This window comes from Oratosquilla oratoria, chromosome 13 (genome assembly GCF_046742065.1).
Source record: "Oratosquilla oratoria isolate Oo_2021 chromosome 13, ASM4674206v1, whole genome shotgun sequence".
In the NCBI taxonomy this organism is placed as follows: domain Eukaryota; kingdom Metazoa; phylum Arthropoda; class Malacostraca; order Stomatopoda; family Squillidae; genus Oratosquilla; species Oratosquilla oratoria.
This window is the reverse complement of record NC_134789.1, coordinates 37,852,173-37,870,607: the sequence shown is the minus strand read 5'-3', so window position 1 is coordinate 37,870,607 and position 18,435 is coordinate 37,852,173. Positions and strand designations below refer to the sequence as shown.

Sequence of the window (18,435 nt, the reverse complement as noted above, 5' to 3'; positions counted from 1 at the left end):
GGCTGGAGGAAGTGGATAGTTTTAGATATTTGGGGGCAAATGTGGTAAGAAAGGGAAGAGTGGAATGAGGTAGAATGTAGATTGAGATTAAAAGTGTAATGAGAAATAGACCTTTGGGAATGGGTGCTAAGAGGAGATTGTATGAAGAAGTGATTGTACCAACAGCACTGTATGGGGCAGAAACCTGGAACATAAAAGAGGAAAAGAGAAGGAGTTCAAATATGTTTGAGATAAAATGTCTGAAGTATAGTTGGGGTTACTAAGCTGGATAGAGTGAGAAATGAGGAGGACAGGGGTGGAAAAGGAGTTGGGAGATAGGGTTGATGAAAGGGTATTGGGATGGTTTGGACACATGGAAAGAATGAATGAGGAAAGATTAGTAAAAGAAATGTGGACAGCAGAGGTGGAAGGAGTGAACATGAGGGGGCAACTAAGGATGAGATGGATGGATGGGGTAAAATGGGTGTTGGGAGAGAGGGAAATGTCTGTTGAGGAAGGAAGGGAGAAGACAGAAGATAGAGGTGAGTGGAGAATGGTTGTATATGGATGATACTGTGATACATGGAAGGGAGTGTGTGGGGGAGTGGGGTTAGGGAATATGCGTGAATGATATTTTGACACAGCCCAAAGGGACTTTTCCTGTCTTCTCTTTTTCTGCATGAGGGGATAGAAAAAGGGGTCACCAATGAAATGAAGCGGCCTTGCTGTGGGTGTACTGTGTCTTGCTGCATTGCTTCTGACCCAAGACAGTTGGTGGATGTAGGGATGACCCATCATCCAGGGAGCCAAGAACAAAGGGAGGAAGGGATGGTGAATGGGAGTGGAGTATATGGGGATGAAATGGGTGGGAGTGCATTTATGCCTTTTGATTTTGGCTATCTCTCTTGTAAGGGGGAAAAAGCCCTTAACTTTATTAGCTGTGTCTCTCATCCTTTCCTAAATATTCCTAACCTAAATATCTATTCAGTCTCATTCTACATTTTGAATTCAGTGTCCAATACTACTTGTATCATCACCTTCATTAATATATTTTCTCTCTCTCTCTCTCTCTCTCTCTCTCTCTCTCTCTCTCTCTCTCTCTCTCTCTCTCTCTCTCTCTCTCTCTCTCTCTAATCTAGATATTCCTTATTTCACCCTAAAATTTTGTGTCTACTCTTTGGTATTTGTTTCAGGGAAAGGAAATTCATGCCTTACTAACAGAAGCAAAAAAAGTGGCAAAGAAGCGAATGGAAAGAGTAATACACTCCCAAGCAACTACAAAGGCCATGGCACATTCACCACCAAATACAGTTCCACGTGTCACAGAGAGGAATAGTGAAGAACCCGCATTGGAGGGCCACATATATGACTCTATATCCCAAGTATGTATAATACAGTATGCTTATAGCATGTGGATTCAGAGCTCCCTTATATAATACATTAACAAACAATGTATATGTATGTGTATTAACATACACGTGTGTGCAGTTTTCCATATAGATGCCTAAATATGTGGAATAGCTTAGAAGGAGATACAACCACTCCTCGTTTAATGACGACAATTGGGACCAGCGCGCCGTCATTAACCGAATTGGTCGTTAAGTGAAAGTGTATACATATACGTACATGTACTGTATGTACAATGTCCAGCAATACATGTATCTTTATTTTTGTGTATTTTTCTTCTTTTATACAGTACATTAAAGCTTTATTTACTGTTTATTTACGGTGGTTAGGTTCCTAAAATTACTGTATATGACCAAATCCGCGTATGCTGACATTCCATATTGAATACCGGGGTATTTTTTTTAGTTTCGACCATGGCCGCAATATAGCATTAGAAAATTAATTATTAATTTTTAAATTAAAATGTATCAACATAATATGCAATTTTGTGGGCGGAAATGAAAGTAAAAAATACCATGCTACAAGAAAATATGCTAATGAACGAAGTCGGTAGCATAGGCTTGGGACGACATCTTGTCGTCTGCCAATGTCTCTCACGACGACGACAACAAGGACGAGCTGGATGACATTTAATTTGCAGGTAATGATCTATTAAACACAGGTTAGGTTAGTTTAGTTTAGGTTAGACGAATTAATTTATCATCCTTTCATTTCTTCGACATCGGCATCTATCATAACAAACATGGTGTACCATTCGTCCGACATGACTTTGTTACTTACGAAACCTATTTTAGCATTTTTTTCATTTCCACTCACAAAATTGCATATTACGTTGATACATTATAATTTACAAAATTAATCATTAATTTTCTATTGCTATATTGCGCCCATGGTCGAAACTAAAAATTTACCACTACCGGTATACACTGTACCCCAGGTAGTTTTTGCAGCTTGCAGGATGGTAATGTAGACCTAAGCTTCAGAACACTTTACCTCACAGCTAATATCCACCGTACAAGTTAATTTATAACATCATACAAATTTGCCTCAGCCAACTTAATTATCATACACGACGTCGTAACTTCGGGAGATTTACGTTAAACGATGTCATAAAGCCCGTCGTTACTCCGAGTTGTCGTTAACCGAGTAGGTCGTTAAACGAAGAGTGGGTGTATAGCCTAAGCTTAAACAACACATGAGTTCAAATCTAGATGTGATAATTAGAGATCAAGGATATATAGATTAAGTCGGAACTGTACATGAATTTGAAGCTGGGTATGATAAAAAACAGAAAGAGAATAGGAGACGGGACTCTATAAGACTTGCTCCTTTCCTGTATACTAAAATTAGGTAAATACACACGTTGGAGCTTGCTGGCCAAGCGGGGTAGGATATCGTTACTTGCAACAAAAGTTGAAGGGATGGTGGTTTGATCCATGCCACCGTCAAAGTTGAACCAAGGGCATGGATCATTAAATTCCATGCTACAAAGTCTTCTATAAGAGGCACTGTCCTAGCCTTCCGATAGATGGAGTTTGTTACATTAAAGGATTACAAAGGATTACAAAGGCGGAGCATGCCGACAGGAGACCTTTTGATCCATATCTAGGTCGGATGCGAAAAAAAAAAATCATATTAATAATAAAATAATAAATAAAAACTATGATAATGTAAATAACAAATAAAATACATAAATAAATGCATAGGTATAGTTAAATAATAAACAAACAGGTAAATAGTAAATAATAATAAATTGACATATAACTAATAATAAATAAAAATCAGACAGACAAATGATAACAAAACAAAAACAAATAATATAAGATAATTTATAATCATTACAGCATCTTACTTAGGTATTTATCTAAATGATTCTTAAAGCTTTGAACTGAACTACATTGCACTACCTGTGCAGGAAGTTTATTCCATTCATTAACTACACGGTTGGCAAAGTTGTTTCTACCTACTTCCAAATTGAATCTATTTCCGGACAGTTTGAGACCATTGTTTCTTGTCTGATTCTCATTCAATGTAAAAATTTGGTCACTTTTGATGTTGTCAATTCCCTTTAGAATTTTAAAGACCTGTATCAAGTCACCTCTGAGTCTACGCTTTTTTAGGGAAAACAGATTCATGTGTTTTAGTCGATTTTCGTATGATTTATTTTTGATATTGGAAATCAGTTTTGTGGCTCGCCGTTGTACTCTTTCCAATCTGTCAATGTCTTTAATGAGATTCGGTGACCATACGGAAACAGCATATTCCAAATGTGGACGAACTAACGATTTATATAGCTTGTTAATGAGTGATGGACTTTTGAAATCAAAAGATCGCGCAATCAGTCCTAGAATCTTATTTGCTTTCTCAGAGGCTGAAATACACTGCTTGGATGATTTGAGGTCGTTACTGATAATTACGCCGAGATCTTTTTCACTATCCACTTTTGTTAACAAATTTCCAAATAACTTGTAATCGTACTTACTGTTATTTTTACCTATGTGCATTACCTTGCATTTACTTGTGTTAAATTTCATTAGCCACTTTTCAGACCATTGCTGTAATTTATCTAAATCTTCTTGAATATCTAATTGGTTTGAGTGATCATTTGCCACTCCGCACAGTTTTGTATCATCAGCAAATTTGGAAACAGTAGATTTTAGTCCATGGTCTATATCATTTATATATACTATGAATAGAAGTGGCCCAAGAACGGAACCCTGAGGAACTCCACTTGCAACACTTTTCCATCCAGAAGTTTGTCCATTTAAAACAACTCTCTGTTTTCGATCATTCAACCAATTACTAGTCCAACCTAATAGGCTACCACTTATTCCATGCAAAGCTAATTTAGTAAGTAGTCTTTCGTGTGGGACGGTATCAAAAGCCTTTGCAAAGTCTAGATATACTAAATCTATATTGTTTCTTTTGTCATAATTCGAGATAACTGTGTTGTAGAATTCGAGTAAGTTAGTCACGCAAGAACGTTTCCGTCTGAAACCATGCTGGCTATCATTTATCAAACGGTTACTTTCTAAATGATGTTCGATAGCATCTCCGATGATAGTTTCCATTATTTTTCCTACGATTGAAGTCAAACTTATAGGCCTATAGTTATTTGGTTTCTTTTTGTCACCTTTTTTGAATATGGGAGTAACGTTAAATAGCTTCCATTCTCTTGGGACATCTCCGGATATGATGGATTTCTTGAAAATAATTTCTAATGGAACAACAATCTCATTTTTCATTTCCTTTAAGATTCTTGGATGCCAACCGTCAGGCCCTGGTGTTTTATTAACTTTGAGTTTGTCTATACACCTTTTAATTTTTTCTTTTGTTATATTTACCGTACCGAGTAAGTTTACCCTAGACTTTTCACAGGTTTCAGTTTGGAATTCACCTTGAGGTGTTTCGTTTACGAATACCGAGCTAAAATAATTGTTTAAGATATTACACATTCCTTCATTTGAATATTCAAGTTGACCGTCAGCAGATAATAGTGGACCAATGTGATTCCGAACAACCTTTTTATCTCTAATGTAACTATAGAATTCTTTGGGATTCTCTTTGGATTTCTCAGCGATGTTCATTTCGTATTGTCGTTTTCTTTTTCTTATTGTCTTTTTTAAATCTCTCTGTACATACATATACATATACCAAGGCTTTTTCCCCCTTCCAAGGGAGGTAGCCACAAAAGGAAAGGCATAAAAACACTCCCACCCATTTCATCCCTAAATACACTCCACACCCCTCCCACCCTTCCTCTCATCTGAGCACCTCCTGGATGACGGGTCATCCCTGAACCCTGCCCACCGCCCTGGGTCAGAAGCAGTGTCGCAAGACACAGTACATCCACAGCAAGGCCGCTTCATTTAATCGGCGACCCCCCCTCTCCGTCCCCCTTTGCATATAAGGAGAGGACGGGGAGAAATCCCTTCGGGCTGCGTCAAAATTTACTCACACATACTACCCCCCCCCCCGCCTATTCCTCCTCATGCAGTCACAACATCATCCATATACAACCATTCTCCACTCACCTCTGTCTTCCGTCCTCTCCCTTCCTTCCTCAACAGACATTCCCCTCTTCCCCAAAGCCCCCTTCACCCCATCCATCCACCTCATCCTAGGACGTCCCCTCATGTTCACTCCCTCCACATCTGCCTTCCATACCTCTTTTACTAGTCTTTCTTCACTCATTCTTTCCATGTGTCCAAACCATCCTAATATTCTTTCATCAACCCTCTCTCCCAAATCCTTTTTCACCCCTGTTCTCCTCCTCACCTCCTCATTTCTCACTCTATCTAGCCTAGTAACCCCCACCATACTTCTCAGACACCTCATCTCAAACACATTCAAACTCCTTCTCTCTTCTTCTCTTATGTTCCACGTTTCTGCCCCATACAGTGCTGTTGGCACAATCACTCCTTCATACAGTCTCCTCTTCGCATCCATTCCCAAATGTCTATTTCTCATTACACTCTTTAAACCACCAAGGCATTTACTCGCTTCTCTCAATCTACATTCTACCTCCACCTTCACTCCACCTTTTCCTGCTACACTTGCACCCAAGTATCTAAAACTATCCACTTCCTCCAGTCGCTCTCCCTTAATGTTCACTTCCAGTCTACTGCCACTTTCACCCCTTGTACATCTCATCACCTTACTTTTACCCACATTTATCTTTAGCTTTCTTCTATCACATACTCTCCCAAACTCTGCCACCAGCTTCCTCAATCCCTCCTCTGACCCTGCCACAAGCGCAGTGTCGTCCGCAAACAACAGCTGGCTCACCTCCCACTTTTCTCCATTTTCTTTAACCATCTCCACTCCCTGACTCACTACCCTAGCATTCACCTCTCGCACCACCCCATCCATGTATAAGTTGAACAGCCAGGGCGACATAACGCATCCTTGACGAAGTCCCACCTTTACTTCAAACCACTCACTCTCTCCATTTCCAATCCTAACACATGCTCTACTACTCACATAAAAACTCTTGACAGCTCCCAAAAGCTTTCCTCCTATCCCATAAATCTGCATAACCTCCCACAGTGCCTTTCTGTCTACCCTATCATAAGCCTTTTCCAGATCCATAAAAGCCCAAAAAACATCCTTCCCCTTTCCTATAGCTTTCTCACATATCTGTCTTACCACAAAGATCTGATCTACACAACCTCTACCCGTCCTAAATCCACACTGTTCCTCACCAATTACTCCTTCTGTTCCTCTCCTAATCCTCTCAATTAAGATTCTCCCATAAGCCTTCCCTACTACACTCAACAGGCTAATCCCTCTGAAATTACTACATTCACACTTGTCCCCCTTTCCCTTGTAAAGAGGAACTATATTGATACATAACTTTCATAGTCATTAGATACACCCGAGCACTTATATTTCTTATAAGCCTGTCTCTTTTTAGCAATACTTTTTTCAGTTTCTTTGTCGAGCCACTTTGGGCGAGCCTGATTTGGGGGACGTCTGTCCTTAAAAGGAATGTAAGTTTGAATCATCTTAGTGAGCGTATTTTGAAATATTTCCCACATCTGATCTACAGGTCTTTCGTTTAATTTTGCCTCCCATCATACCATCATACATAAACACATGTATGTATATATATATATACCTACTCTGTTGGTTGTCACGCCAGACAGCCCTTCACTGCTTTCACTCTGCCTCTCCAGATGGTTATATCCTCTGCCAATTCTTTCCAGTCCTCTCCTGGTGCCACCCTCTCCATGCCCTTCTCTACTCAATCCATCCATCTGTACCTGGGTTTCCCTAATGGTCATCTGCCCTGTACTCCTCCTTTCATCACCTACCTTGGTAGTCTGCCTCTGTTCAGGCACAGTGTCCAGCCCACCTTGCTCTTCTTCTCTGCACTTCATCCTGAATGTACTTGTCTTGTCTGATCTCTAATTTCCCTGGTATGTCTTCGTTTCCATCTCCCTTCTTCATCATATATTGGGCTGAGGATTCTTCCCAGGATATTGTTTTCAAAGATTTCCAGTCTCTTCTCCCTCTGTTTTGTCAATGTCCATGTCTCATATCTATACAGGACTGTTAGTTTTATTACAATATTATATGTTCTTATCTTAGTTCTTCTGCTGATGGTCCAACTCTTCATTACAGATGCCAGGGCATGGTAACACCTGTTTCCTACAGCAATTCATTAGTTTATTTTTAAGTCCAGTTCATTTCTCTCACTGACACTGGACCCCTGGTACTTGAACTTATCCACTTTCTTCATATTTAGTGATCTAATTTGCTTTTGTCCTGGTGTGTAATTGCCATTTCTACTTAGTATCATAATTTCCGTCTCCTGCTCATTGAATTTTAGGCCTATCTGTTCTGCTGTTCTGTGGAATACTGTAAAGATCTCGTTAATTTCCTCCACTGTCTCCGCCACCACATCCACATCATCGGCAAAAGTTAGGTGGGTTATCTGACCATTGGATAACTTAGCTCTCCCTGGATGGTTGGTGATCTACCTGACTGCTTTTTCTAGTGCAAGATTAAATAGTAACGGTGACAGCATACATCCCTGCCTAAGGCCACTGTGTATATTGAAACTTTCTGTCTCTTTCCTTCCTATTGTTACTGTACATCTGCTTCCTATGTTTTGATGAGAGATATTAGTTTAGCTGGAATATTTACTTCTGTCATTATGTGCCACATTGATGGTCTGCACACTATCATATGCTTGTCTGAAATCTACAAAGAACTGACATATATATATATATATATATATATATATATATATATATATATATATATATATATGTATTTACCTAGTTGTATTTTACAGGAAGGGGAGCTATGCTCGTGGTGTCCCGTCTTCATATCTTGTCTTCTAACTTGTTCCAAACATCTATTACCCTATGGGGAAAGCTGTTCTCTTTTAGGTCTCTTCTATAACTGTCTTTCTTTATTTTCTTTCCGTGTCCTCTTATATCTCTATTATCCCATTTCATTAGAATCCTCTCTATCGGTAGTTTCTATGCCTTTCATGATTCTATAAATAATTATCAAGTCTCCTCTCTCTCTTTTTTGCTCTAATGTCTGTAGCTCAAGTTTTGCTAGTCTCTCTTCGTATGATAGTTCTGAGAGTGTTGGTGCCAATTTCGTAATTACTCTTTGTATTCTTTCAAGTTTTGTTATACATTTTTTTGTACTTGATGACCACGTCATGGCTGCATACTCCAATCTTGGTCTTATCAAAGTGACCAGTATTTTCTTCACCATTTCTTTGTCCAGGTATGTAAATGCCACTTTGATTGTTCTTATTAAATTATAAGTTTCTCCAATTTTTTTTTATATGTTTCTCAGGGGACATATCATTCATAATAATAACTCCCAGGTCCTCATTTTCTACTTTTTTTATATTTCTTCCTCTCCCAGTTTATATGATCCCACTATTCTTTTTTTGCTTTTTCCAAATTCCATTATACTACACTTCTTAATATTGAATTCCATCTCCCACTTCCGATTCCATTCCCATACTTTATTGAGATCACTCTGTAGTGACTCGCTATCTTCTACAGTGTTCACTTTTTTTTGCATCGTCTGCAAAGAAGCTCATATAACTTTCAATTCCTATATCCATATCATTGATATATATAGCAAACATTATTGGTGACAGAACTCTTCCTTCTGGAACTCCACTAATCACTTCATCCCAATTAGTGTTTGTCTCTTATCACCACTCTCATTTTTCTTTCATGCAAGTCTTCCATCCACTTCAGCAGTTTGCCCTGTATTCCTCCTGTATTTCTAGTTTCTTTAGCAATTTCTTATGTGGTATCTTATCAAAAGCTTTTTTCAGGTCTAGAAATGCACAATCAGCCAATCCATCTCTTTCTTGTATTACATCTATTAGCCTTGAATAGAAACACATTAAGTTTGTGACGCATGATCATCCTTGTCTAAATCCAAATTGCCTTGGATTTAGTATGTTGTTTTTTCCAAATGCCTTACCCATCTAGTTTTGATAATTCTTTCACAAATTTTAGCTATCATACTTGTAAGAGAGACCAGTCTATAGTTAGTAGGGTCTTCCTTGTTTCCCTCTTTATATATTGGTACTATATTTGCTCTTTTCCAATCTTCTGGAACTTTTCCTTCTTTCAATGAACTGCTTATTAGACTTAAGTATTTTGTCTGTTAGTTCATTCCTGCATTCTCTCAAAATCCAGTTTGCCATTTCATCTGGTCCATGCGATTTTCTAACATCGAGATTACTCAAATGATTCATTATTTCATTCCTTGTTACTTATATCTCTTTCATAGGGGGGACTTTCTCCTCCCACTAGATATCTCTAGGTTGTATGTTCTCCCTGGTAAACACCAATTTAAAATGCTTGTTCATAATTTCTGCCATTTCTATTTCCTCTGTGTATTCAACTCCTCCTTGTCGTAGTTTCTCTAATTCTTATTTGTTTTTCAGTTTGTTGTTTACAAATCTGTAAAATATTTTTGGTTGATCTATGGCATATTTTTCGTATTTTTTCTTCTCTGCACACTTGTACATATTCATTTCTATAACCACTATATATTTTCCAATTTTCAGGTCTTTTGTATGTTTTCCATTTTATCCAAGCTTTGTCCCTTTTGTCTTTTAACTCCCTACATCTTTTGTTGTACCAACACTTTACATATCCTTTTTCTTGTTTTTGTCTTGAAACATGCTTTTCCACCCCTTCTTTATAAATTTTTGTCAAAATATTCCATTTCTCATCTACTGTTGTTTCCTCCTTGTGTATCCTTTCCCAGTCTGCTTTTTGGAAGAATTCTCTTATTTTATATATTAAAAAAAAAAAAAAAAAAAAAAATCCATACATCAATCTTCCCTTTATTGTTCATTTTTTTCATGTATTTTTCCCCATTTAGTTCCAGTTCAACCAATATGTGGTCACTTTCAGTTATTGGTGTCTTATATTCAATCTTGTCCACTATTTCAGGTTCTGATGTTATTATTAGGTCCAGTCTCAATGGCTCTTCCTCATTTGTATACCTAGTATTCTCTTGTATCCAATGCGTCATTGTATGTTCTGTAATCATATCAAGTAGTACATTTCCCCATAGGTCATCTCCACCTTTCACTGTCATCTCTTCCCAGCAGATTTCTTTACAATTAGTCACCCATTATAACTATTCTTCCTCTATCTTTCATTATCTTATTTAGTGTTATCCTTGTGTCTTCTAACATATTTTTGTGTTCTCTCTCTTCCCACGAAGCCATTTTAGGAGGCACATAATTTACTACAAACTTCCTGCTCATCCCATCCCTGTCTTCCACTTCCATTATAATAATCTCTACTCTTTTCTTTCCATATGTGACATTCCTCACACTTGTATCCTTCTTCATCAGGAACATAACTCCACCCCCTTGTTTTACCTCTCTGTTTCTAATCCAATAATTATATGCACCATGTCCTACACTGTTGGGTGGTAGTGGACCTTTCAATTTTGTCTCTACAATTCCCATTATGTCCAGTTCTTTTTCCTTCAGGTAATCATTCAGTTTGTTCAAGCCTGTTATTAAGCCATCTATATTTGTGTTAGACACTTTTAATTTTCTACTACTTCCATTGTGTTTTCTGTTTCCTTTCTGTTTTTCTCTCCTATGAACCATTTTCTCATTTTCATATCCACTACTCTCCAATAGAATTTCTTTTTCTGATTCTGTTCTTTTCTCGTTTATTTTCCTTAGCTTCTAGTCTTTTTGTTTTCTCATCCTCTATTTCCTCTTTATTCATTTCTCTTTTTGTCCATACCTGTTTATACTGATCACTTTTTGCTAAGATATTCTCTGCTGTCGTTTGTAACCTGAATTTGATCTTAATTGGTCTGGTCTTATCTGTATTGTATTTCTCTATTCTATATATTTCTTCAATTTCTTTCCCTGTTTCTTGTCCATCCTCTTGAACTACTTCTAATATCTTGTTCACCTTTTCCTTTTCCTCTTTTACTTTTGTGGTCCTATTTGGATTATACTTCTCTTCCATCCCTAATATATTTATACTTCTTTTTTTTTTGTGTCCTAAGTCTCTTACTATATTCTCCTTTTCTCTCATCACTTTAATAAGTCTCACTATATTCTCCTTTTTTCTCATCACTTTAATAACTGTGTCCTTAGTTTGTTCTTTTATCTGTTGTGTCACTATATCTCTAAATACAATTTTGTTGTTCTCTTCGACTTTTCTCCAACCTTGTGTTCCTTCTGCCATGGACTCTTTATTCTCTTTATTATTATTCTTTAATTCCTCATTCTAATCCTTTACTTATTTTAACTCTCTTTTTAATTCTATTCCTTTAGTTAGGTTTTGATTCTCCTTCTTTAGTTCTTCCAGTTTATCAACACTTTGGGTAACTAGTGTTAATTGGTTAAACCTAACTTCCCATGCTTCATTTATTTTTTTTAGTGTCTCTAGATTGACTAGTCGGGGGAGGTTGTCACATCTTCTCTCATTAAATCCACAAAAGCAGTTATCTTCTCTTTCCATTGAGTTGCTATTATCTATATTTCTGCTTTTGACACTTCTGCTTCCTTGTTCTTCCTCGTCTGTGTGTTCTGCACCTCTTTTGTTTACACCCCTTCTAACATCCATGGCCCGTTTGTCCCCTTCCTCATTTCCTTCCATTTTCCTCAGTAGTCCCTCTCTTTCTCCTTTTTCTTCACCTTCCCACTACACCACAAGCTTTCCTTTTCCCTATTAATACAACAAAGTTACTCCCTTGTTGAGATCGATGAAACTTGAAGTTTTCCTGGAGTTTCACTTCGACCGACTTGTGTGTGTGTATTTACCTAGTTACCTAGTTGTATTTTACAGGAAGGGGAGCTATGCTCATGGTATCCTGTCTTCATATCTCGTTTTTCTAGACTGTTTTTAAATTTGAGTATCATTTTTGCACACACCACAGGATAATAGACGTTTGGAACAAGTTAGATGAAAACTGCGGTGTGTGCAAAAACGATACACAAATTTAAAAACAGTCAAGAGAAAACAAGATATGGAGACGGGACACCACGAGCATAGCTCCCCTTCCCGTAAAATACAACTAGGTAAATACAACTAGGTAAATACACAAGAAAGTTGGAGAAACAATAAAAAAGAAATAAAGAATCAATGGAAAGTGGATCAGGAAAAACAAAAAATAATTCTTAAAGAATTGTACAACAACAAGTTGAAGAAAATGCAAAGGAAACAGCCATGAAAGTAATTAAAGAGAAAGAAAATTGGGTCAGGGACACAGTTGATAAAAAAGTGTATAGTAGTACATGGTATTAAAAGCACAATGAAGCTAGATACTTATGAGAAAAAGAGAAAGAAATAGCAAAAGAGATAGAAGAGGAGAGGCAAGAGGGGGAAAAAGAAATAGAGGAAGTGTATAAGAAGAGGAGAGGCAAGAGGTGGAAAAAGAAATAGAGGAAGTGTATAGAATGGGACTATACTCTAAAAAAAAAATAGACCTCTACGAATTAAACTAAGGTCTAAAATGATAGCGGAAGAAGTACTAACAGAAACAGCAAAGTTGGCCAAAAGTGAAAATTACAAAAATATTTGGATGAAAAAGGAAATGAGAGATGAGGGAAAAAAGAGAAAATAGTGACTAAAAAATTAAACTAATGAAAAAAGAGAGAACAGAGATCAATTTTTTTTTTTTTTTTTTTTTTTAGAGAGTACTGAACTTGAGGCTGAGAAAATGGTATATCAAAAAGAAGAAAAAAAAAAAGTAAATACAGGAAACAGAAAAGGAAGAAAATTTTAAAAGTTACATATACCAACATAGATTGCATAATTTCAGGATTAAATTCATTAAACAATTATCTGACGGAAGATAAACCAAGTATAATGGAATCTGTGGAGACAAAATTAAAAGGTCCACTACCACCAAATACTATTGGACAAGGTTTTATATAATCACTGGATTAAAAATAGAGAGGAGAAACAGGTTGGAGGAATCATGTTTTTGACTAAGAAAAACTTAAATGTGACAAAGATTACAGAAGGAAAAAAAATGTGGAATTATGATAAAAGTTGAAAATAATGACATGAAAAGTAAAAAAAAAATTGGAGTGATATATGTGCCCCCAAAAATATATTCTTGGAAAGAGAATAACCATTCCAAAATGTTGGAAGATGCAAGGGATGCATTAAATGAAATACTGAAAGGAGGAAAGTTAGTAATAATGGGTGACTTTAACTCTAAAGAAATATGTTGGTAGATGATAGTGAAAGGTGGAGAGGATCTTTGGGGACATGACCACTGAATACGCAATGACTCATTTGGATGTAAGTATCATGTACCAACTGTAGGGGGGGAGGGGGAGACAATACAATGCGGGAAGGGGGGATGACCTTACCTCAATCAACCTGACCAGCACATAAGGTTCAATCTGGTGGAAACATTTTGGTCACCATTTGGGCTACCAATTTATCACATCTAAAATGTCCATAGCTTAAGTTTATATTTTTATCAAACATGCCTGATATTAAGCAGGATTCTATTATATTTCTTGTAGGTTTTTTCCTTGGGCTAAAATTGTTGCCTTAGGCCAATCAATATAATGGTTGTATAATGCTTTGTATTGAAATAACGCATTATTTTCCTGGGCAGATCTCACACTATATTTATGTTGGGAAATCCTCGTTTCCAAGTTTTTCCCAGTTTGTCCAATATAAGATATGTTACAATCTTGGCAAGGAATCTTAAAGACCACACCATTGTTGTTAGGCGGGTTGTTCTTAATTAAAGTTTTCTTAATGATGTGGTCATATTTAAAAGCTACTTTGATATCCAATTTCTTGAGTAAGTTGACAGTACTAAGAAAACTTTCATGAAAAGGAAGAACAAGTGTATTAAGTTTATAGTTTCCTTGTTCTTGATTGTATGCTTTGTAAAAGCATTTCTTGGAATCTTGATGGTATTGTGACATTGATTAAGAATATGAGTGGGATATTTTAACTTTTCCCCAATATTCCAGATACTTCTAATTTCATCAATAAATTCAGGATCTGAAATCCTGTAAGTTCTCAAGTACATCAAAATAAAAACTGATCTTTTTACATTGATATGGTGATTGGAATAAAAATGAACATAGGAAAGAATATTGGTAGGTTTTCTGTAGCCTTTTATTTTTAGAGTACCATTGTTTCTAATTATTTCAAAATCTAAAAAGGGGAAGCTGTTGTTATTTTCTATTTCAAGAATGAAATTAATGGAGGGTACCAGAGAATTTAGATTAATAAGGAAATCATCAATAGATAGGTCATTAGGCCAGAAACACAAAACATCATCCATAAAACTATTCTACAGATTTGTAAACAACAAACTGAAAAACAAACAAGACTTGGAGAAATTAAGACAAGGAGGAGTTGAACACACAGAGGAAATAGAATTGGCGGAAATTATGAACAAGCATTTTAAATCAGTGTTTACAAGGGAGAATATACAACCGGAAGAGATCGAATGGAAAGAGAAAGTCCCCCCTATGAAAGAAATAGAAGTAACAAAGAATGAAATAATGAAACACTTGAGTAATCTTGATGTTAGAAAATCGCATAGACCAAATGAAATAGCAAACTGGATTTTGAAAGAATGCAGAAATGAACTGGCAGACAAAATACATAGCATAATAAACATAAGAGAAGAAGAGAGAAGGAGTTTGAATGTGTTTGAGATGAGGTGTCTGAGAAGTATGGTGGGGGTTACTAGGCTGGATAGAGTGAGAAATGAGGAGGTGAGGAGGAGAACAGGGGTGAAAAAGGATTTGGGAGATAGGGTTGATGAAAGAATATTAGGATGGTTTGGACACATGGAAAGAATGAGTGAAGAAAGACTAGTAAAAGAGGTATGGAAGGCAGATGTGGAGGGAGTGAACATGAGGGGACGTCCTAGAATGAGGTGGATGGATGGGGTGAAGGGGGCTTTGGGGAAGAGGGGAATGTCTGTTGAGGAAGGAAGGGAGAGGACGGAAGACAGAGGTGAGTGGAGAATGGTTGTATATGGATGATGGGGGGTGGGGTAGTATGTGTGAGTAAATTTTGACGCAGCCCGAAGGGATTTCTCCCCGTCCTCGCCTTATATGCAAAGGGGGACGGAGAGGGGGGGTCGCCGATTAAATGAAGCGGCCTTGCTGTGGATGTACTGTGTCTTGCGACACTGCTTCTGACCCAGGGCGGTGGGCAGGGTGCATGGATGACCCGTCATCCAGGAGGTGCTCAGATGAGAGGAAGGGTGGGAGGGGTGTGGAGTGTATTTAGGGATGAAATGGGTGGGAGTGTTTTTATGCCTTTCCCTTTTTGGCTACCTCCCTTGGAAGGGGGAAAATCCTTGGTATATGTATGTATGTATAATAAACAGTTCCTTGAAAGAAGGAAAAGTTCCAGAAGATTGGAAAAAAGCAAATATAGTACCTATATACTGTATAAAGGAGGAAATAAAGAAGACCCTACCAACTATAGACCAATCTCTCTAACAAGTACAATAGCAAAAATTTGTGAAAGAATTATCAAAATAAATGGGTAAAATGTTTAGAAAAAAACAGCGTGCTAAATCCAAGGCAAATTGGATTCAGACAAGGACAATCATGCGTCACTAATTTGATAGGTTTCCATTCAAGGCTAATAGATATAATACAAGAAAGAGATGGATGGGCTGATTGTGCATTTCTAGACCCAAAAAAAGCCTTTGACAAAGTACCACATAAGAAGTTGCTTAAGAAATTAGAAACTGAAGGAGGAATACAGGGCAAACTGCTTAAATGGATGGAAGACTTCTTGCAAGAAAGGAAAATGAGAGTAGTGATAAGAGACAAACACTCAAAATGGGATGACATAATAAGCGGTGTTCCACAAGGAACAGTTCTAGCCCCAATAATGTTTGCTATATATATTAATGATATGGATGAAGAAATTGAAAGCTATATGAGCTTCTTTGCAGATGATGCAAAACTATTAAAAAAAAGTGAACACAGAAGAAGATTGTGAGTCACTACAGAGTGATCTAAATAAAGTACAGGAATGGAGTAGGAAGTGGGAGATAGAGTTCAATACTAAAAAGTGTAGTATAATGGAATTTGGAAAAAGCAAAAACAGAATAACAGGATCATATAAATTGCGAGAAGAAGGAATAAAAAAAGTAGAAAATGAAAAGGCCCTGAGAGTCATTGTTATGAATAATATGTCACCTGAGAAACATATGAATAAGATTTTTGGAGAAACTTATAATTTAATAAGAACAATCAAAGTGGCATTTACATACCTGAATGAAGAAATCGTGAAGAAAATTCTAATCACTCTGATAAGACCAAGATTGGAATATGCAGCAACGATGTGGTCACCAAGTACAAAAAAATGTATAAAAAAAACTTGAAAGAATACAAAGAGCAATTACAAAATTGGCACCAACACTCTCAAAACTATCATATGAAGAGAGACTAGCAAAACTTGAACTAAAGACACTAGAGCAAAGAAGAGAGAGAGGAGATTTGATAGCTATTTACAGAATCATGAAAGGCATAGAAATTATTGATAGAGAGAATCTGATAAAATGGGATGATAGAAATACAAGAGGACACGGAAAGAAAATCAAGAAAGACAGCTATAGAAGAGATGTGAAAAAGAACAGCTTTCCTCACAGAGTAATAGACAGTTGGAACAAGTTAGATGAGAAAGTGGTGTGTGCAAAAACAATACATGAATTTAAAAATAGTTTAGATAAAATGAGATATGAAGACGGGACACCACGAGCATAGCTCCCCTTCCCGTAAAATACAACTAGGTAAATACATATCTGAATTAAATAACTTTTTCATCTTTAATAGTTGGTAATAAATATTTTTCAAAATATTCCATGTAGATGTTAGCTGAAACCGGTGAAAGAGGATTCCCCATAGCCATCCCGAAGGTCTGTGTGTAATATATATATATATATATATATATATATATATATATATATATATATATATATATTACATATCCCGAAGGTCTGTGTGTAATATATATATATATATATATATATATATATATATATATTACAGGTGAAAAATGTAATCACACATTTGTCAATCACGGTAAAACCACTGTTGGAGTAGAAAAGACTGGAAATGGGGAATCTATATATCTCGATTGCAAACTGCAATCCTCTTCAGGCTAGGTAGAGTGAGAAATGAGGAGGTGAGGAGAATGGGGGTGGAAAGGGAGTTGGGAGATAGGGTTGATGAAAGAGTATAAGGATGGTTTAGACACATGGAAAGAATGAGTGAGGAAAGACTAGTAAAAGAGGTATGGAAGGCAGATGTGGAGGGAGTGAACATGAGGGGACGTCCTAGGATGAGGTGGATGGATGGGGTGAAGGGGGCTTTTGGGAAGAGGGGAATGTCTGTTGAGGAAGGACGGGAGAGGACAGAAGACAGGGGTGAATGGAGAATGGTTGTATATGGATGATGTTGTGATGCATGAGGTGGAATGGGTGGGGGGATGGGGGTGAGGTACTATGTGTGAGCAAAATTTGACGCAGCCGAAGGGATTTCTCCCCGTCTTCTCCTTTTATGCATGGGGGGATGGAGAGGGGGGGTCACCGATTTAATGAATCGGCCTTGCTGTGGATGTGCTGTGTCTTGCAACACTGCTTCTGACCCAGGGCAGTGGACAAGGTGCAGGGATGACCCGTCATCCAGGAGGTGCTAAGATAAGAGGGAGGGTGGAGGGGTGTGGAGTGTATTCAGGGATGGAATGAGTGGAAATGATTTTATGCCTTTTTGTTTTTGGCTACCTCCCTTGTAAGGAGGAAAAAGCCTTGGTATATGTGTGTATGTATGTACAGTATATATATATATATATATATATATATAAAGAGAAGATTTGGAATCTGGGATCCATATTGGAAAACTGTAAACACCAGATTCAATTGAAGGGTTTATTTGCCCAATGTTTCGATTCCCGTCCAGGAATCGTCTTCAGGGGGTATAACGGTTACAAGAATGTGAACTCATTATAAATCACCGAAATGGTAAACCTGGGAAAGGTTCACCCTCTCAGTCAATTGTAC

The 18,435-nt window shown here is 37.2% G+C and overlaps 1 protein-coding gene across 2 annotated transcripts in view; it reads left to right on the top strand.

Annotated features, from left to right (window-relative positions):
* Positions 1–18,435, top strand: part of LOC143032388 (docking protein 5-like) — a 98,269-nt gene that overhangs the window by 37,822 nt on the left and 42,012 nt on the right. For both annotated transcript variants that reach the window (XM_076197085.1, XM_076197084.1), the window contains exon 7: positions 1,173–1,361. In XM_076197085.1, the coding sequence (XP_076053200.1) occupies positions 1,173–1,361 (189 nt within the window). The remainder of the gene's footprint in view (positions 1–1,172; positions 1,362–18,435) is intronic.